Here is a 5,071-nt window from a genome sequence, read left to right on the forward strand (position 1 = left end):
AACAAGTATATATTTGGTTTAATTTGAAAGTAATACTTTACTAATTGTTAAATCAGTGAATGTTTTAATTTTTGTTATACATTTTTAAAAATATTGATTTTTAGAAAATTTCAAAAGTTGTCAATGTATGTAACAATTCCTTAAAAGATTGTCAGGAGTGTCTTTAGGTGAGTCAGAAACCATTGTGTAACTGTACGGCGGCTAGGGGTACCCTCACTTCTGGTTCTAAGGACGGTTCAGCTTAACAGTGGCCTACGCGGGACTCGAACCTGGACCGTCGGCCGGGGTTAGTTTCGCCCGCTTGTTGGGCATTTCCTGGGACTTGCTCGTCTCTAGCTGGCGCCTTCTCGCTTGTACCAGCTCCTGGGCCATCCTCTCAGTCTCTGGGTCGGAGAAGTTGACGGAGACCTGTAATATGGGGTAGGGAAGGAGGGGTAGGGGTTAGAGCGGTTGTAATAGTTAATTATAAATGACGATGCATTTAGTTTATCTATACACATAGATTTATATATATATATATATATATATATATATATATATATATATATATATATATATATATATATATGTATACACATGTATAATGTATATATATATATATATATATATATATATATATATATATATATATATATATATATATATATATATATATATATGATGCTAAATAATTTAATCCCAAATTAGCATTTATTACATCACGTTCTCTCTCTTCTTAGTTCTCTCTGTCTTTATCCCCCTCTCTCTCTCCTTCTCTCTCTCAAGCACTAATCTTCAGACTTCAATATGATGATGAGCCAAGCTTTGAAGGCTTTAGACCCATGTAGTCCCTAGTGCATCTCACCAATTGAGTTCACATAAGATCATTGCGATCGCTATAATACCTACAGTCTCTACCTTGGGTGCAATGTTCGTTAAACTTAGGCATCGTCTTAATGCTTTCCCTCTACCTGTAGGCCTAAAGTAATAATATTGTCTCATAGTCTAATAGACTATTGGATGATTGCCTTTTGAAAATCAAAGCACAAAGTCTGGGCCCTAAAATGAGTAGACCTAGATGTTGCCCATGTATCGTGGTCCCCTCTCTTCACACAGATGATTGACCCAAGGGACAGGACGTTACCTGTAGACCTTGGAAACAGCTGGATCGTAGGGGCTGTCCAAAGGAAACCATAGTTGGTAATCCTATCGCTCAAGGGGGCTGCACTCCTGTTTGATTTCGATGTTTTCTAGATGGGTTGCTGCCCCCAGCTAACGAGCATCATCTACAGAGGCGTAGCGAGGTCGGGTGTCACCCGGTGCGGCACTTAATGGTGTGATCTCCCCCCCCCCCCCCTCCCAGAGGCGTAGCGACCCTTCTCGGGGACAAACTTTCAAATTTTCGATTTGCACCCCCCCCCCTCAATCTTTCGATTTCCACTCCCCTCAAATTTTTCTATATATTTTGCAATGTTTGGCCCCCGCCCCCCGACCCCGTCGCTACGCCTCTGATTATCTACTCGAGGGTTCGAACTCTGGGCTACCGGGTACAGTGATCTTGTATAGAACTCACCTTTATATACGTCAGACGTTGACAGTTTCGGACAAGATCAAGAAAAGCTGCATCAATGTGGGTAGCGGTGTTCGAGCGTTCCATCTCAAACTTGACCAGAGTGTTTCTGTTGACATAGGTTTTAGTCTAGGTGAGTAGTTTCCTAGAGCCCGGCATGCATAAGTCAACACTTTCTCCCTGTCTTGGTTAAGCTTCTACATTACACCGCATTCCATACATAAACACTCACTCTCTCACAGAGGCGTAGCGAGGGGGGGGGGGCGGGGGTGCAGACCGCACCGGGTGACACCATTTAAGGGGGTGACACTAAGGAAAAAAAAATATATACAGAAAAATTTGAGGGGGGGGGGGGTGCAAATCGAATGTTTTAGGGGGGGGGGGGTGCAAATCGAAAATTGAAAGTTTGTTCCCGGGAAGAGTCGGCGGGGGGGGGGGGGGGTGGTGACACCATTAAGTGCCGCACCGGGTGACACCCGACCTCGCTACGCCACTGCTTTCTCACACATACACATTCTAACAATGACACAAAGATACCCCATAAAACATACGCAATTGAACGCAGACATACACGCAAACAAACATGCACTCCCACAGATAGACAGAGTAAAGATTCCTCTTTTGATCTAGCGACCCATTGGCCAGGTGAAGTAGAGTTCACGTTTCTTGACCTTGGTATATGTATGAATGGTGTGACCAGCCGCCTTTATTTTCTCGAACATAAGTCAGGTACTATCACATCTGGGTGGGCTCAGGGAAGTACTACAGTTCCACCGATATCCGAACCCTAGACCTTCGTGCTTGAAGCCAAACTCACTACCTTTTGACCACGCCCTCCCACACATCGATAGACAAAGACATAGTCAAAGATATAAATACAGACACACATACACACGTACATACACAGAAAAATATGCACTCATAAACATCCACACATCGACACACAGTCACATACGCACACATATATAAACACACACACACAAGCACAGACACACTAACAATATAAAACGTATCTAGTTCCAAACCCACTTAAAGTTAGCCGTGATTTCGTTGAGCACATTCTCAAAGCCCAAATCGTCCAAATATTCAAACACGGACAAAATCTTTATCTTGTAGATGGGCATAACCGGGTTCAGAATCTCCATAATAGACTCGAAATCTGCTAAGGTAAGATCGTCTGTAACAAAGACCACTCGCAGATCTGGGCAAGACTTTGTCTGGTAATGTCAAACAGAAAAAAAACATATGATTTTTTTTTTAAACACAAGAGGAAAACCCCAACTTATGTTTCCACTTTTTTACTTTCGCTACAAGGTTAATCAGACGAGTGTACCTGTACTTCAACAAATGATAATTTGCGTACAGAGAAAAATAATAATAGGAGCAACACAATCAAGTCTTATGAAAAGGCGTTGCTGGGTGGTAGATTCATCGACTGCTTATCCAGAAATGGGGTGATCATATCTCAGACTTGAGTCCACTCAGCTCTTTCTGTGTACCTGACTCGCTATGGAAATTAAATAAAGGCGGCTTGGCACGGTGTTTCTTTAAGCCTTTTTTCCGGACATCAGTATATGTTTTCTATATAAGTCCCATTTCGTTCGGGGGGGGGGGGGGGGGGGGAGGGGCGGTAAACTTTCTTTTGGGGAGGGGACAACGCCCCCACCCCTGAAGAAATGCCTCGAAAAAACTAAGCTGGGCTGACTAGACACATCAAGAAACAAATTAATGTTAGTTCACCTGCCCAATCGGTCCTTAGGATCAAAGGTAAAACCCAATCGCCCCAGAAAAGTTTACTGATTTGTAAGCCACAATTACTTAAAACTAATGAGCCACTCCAAGTGAGTGTCCGCGCCTTAGGACTGTGAGTTCACGGTAAGCTTATAAATTATGCATATATATATATATATATATATATATATATATATATATATATATATATATATATATATATATATATATATATATATATATATATATATCGGCGTCAAGAGAGACTAGTAGTTGACCAGTAGTTGAACAGATGGGGGCTGCTTTTTGTCCCGTTCTTGACATATACTCTCCTAACAATGACACATTTCAGGTTACGATACTATCAAAACTACCAAAGCGTGTCTAACGTATTCTTACCAAAGGCAACCAGGAGTCTGTCGCTAGCGTATTACTATGATTATAATAATTAAAGCGTGGTACGTCCTCCTTCAAATCTCGTGCCACAACTTTCAGTCTCTTCAGCTGTCCGGCGTGTGATCTAGACAGGGCCGTCAAAAAACCATCAGTAAGTTGTAAGTAATCGATCCCCAGTTTGGTCAAGCGAGTAAGAGAAAGGATGCCATTGGTCAGTTTGTCATGTTCATTCCTATGGTAATACAACAAGGACTTTCTAAAAAACCTGTCGATGTAGAGAGTCTCTAGAGTTCCGCGAGACACGGAAAAAACAGCGTCAAGAACCTTGCTGCCTTCTTCAACACTAAACAGAGCGGACATTTTGAAGCTATGTAGTCCGTCAGTCCTGTTTAAAGTTTGAATTAGCATCTCTCTAATTACTTTTACAGTATTGAGTAACGCGCCTCGAAGCTCAAGGTCAGTTATTTTTATCGACCTTAGACTCGGTGGTTGCATGGTGAGTAACAATTTCCGGAAGTCGACGCCCATGAATTTGCAAACGTCAGATTCATGTTCGTGAGAGCACGAGACAGATAAATTCCAGAAGTTCATTCCAAACTGCTGTGCGTACCAGAAAGTTCTTCTGTTGTGGGCTGATTTTCGATTACAGGATAAATCCAAGTGTATATTTCGCCATAAACTGGGCGTATTGTGGATCAAATCCCTCCAAGACCTGCACATAGTCCCCATCCTTAACAATTCAACTTTGTTGAGGTAAGAGAATATTTTTAATAGGATCTCCATCGGTAACTGGACCCCTTGATACTTGTCTTCTGATTTGTTATCATCGTTATATTTTGGGAAGTCTGTCTTAAATCTTTTGCTTCCATCTGCAGTGGTCTCATTTAACTTTGCCATCTTAAGAAATTAAAATGCTTTTGTAGGCTACTTAATGAAATATGGATCTCGATCAAGATCTAGATTTCTAGATTAGTTGGCTAAAACAGGCCTAATCAAGACAGCGACAAAATTAATGCGTTAGGGAAACAGCTTCCTTGTATTGATATTTACGATAAGGTGCTGAACGGTGCGCTTTAAGTTGTTTGAACAAATTAAATACAATGTGCTGTGCATATTTAAAAAAGTAATTTGATTTTCTTTAACTTTAATGGACCCAAGCGAGAAAAGTCTTAAAGGTATTCGAGAGGCCCATTAAATATTTTAAAAATCATACTGTGTATAGATCTAGTTAAAATTAATATGGTTGAAAATCCTGTGTGTTTGGTTTTTTTCGGAATTTACTAAAGATTGGATGTATTTGGTGTTTTTAACATTTATGATAACTAAGTAAAAATTAAAAACAAAAGCATTTTCAGGTGCATTGGCGACATTTAAAAAAGCCATAACTACTGTTCG

The 5,071-nt window shown here is 40.8% G+C and overlaps 1 protein-coding gene across 1 annotated transcript; it reads right to left on the reverse strand.

Annotated features, from left to right (window-relative positions):
• Positions 1–252: 252 nt before the first annotated feature.
• LOC131954283 (F-box only protein 39-like) lies at positions 253–4,573 on the reverse strand. The gene is made up of 4 exons (XM_059317862.1): positions 3,680–4,573; positions 2,579–2,766; positions 1,553–1,658; positions 253–408 (listed from the first exon to the last, which is right to left on the reverse strand). Exons 1-4 carry the CDS (start codon positions 4,571–4,573, stop codon positions 253–255), a joined length of 1,344 nt encoding a protein of 447 aa, XP_059173845.1.
• Positions 4,574–5,071: the final 498 nt, after the last annotated feature.

Source organism: Physella acuta, unplaced genomic scaffold, assembly GCF_028476545.2.
Source record: "Physella acuta isolate Inbredline_101_S28 unplaced genomic scaffold, ASM2847654v3 ptg000988l, whole genome shotgun sequence".
Classification (NCBI taxonomy): Eukaryota; Metazoa; Mollusca; class Gastropoda; family Physidae; genus Physella; species Physella acuta.

Bases quoted from the DNA above. Each gene is read 5' to 3' on its own strand.
- LOC131954283 (XM_059317862.1), bottom strand. From the start codon at position 4,573: ATGGCAAAGTTAAATGAGACCACTGCAGATGGAAGCAAAAGATTTAAG. The intron at 2,767-3,679 runs GTAAGAATACGT...TGACATTACCAG, and splicing joins CAGACTCCTGGTTGCCTTTG to ACAAAGTCTTGCCCAGATCT. The intron at 409-1,552 runs GTGAGTTCTATA...CCCATATTACAG, and splicing joins AACGTCTGACGTATATAAAG to GTCTCCGTCAACTTCTCCGA.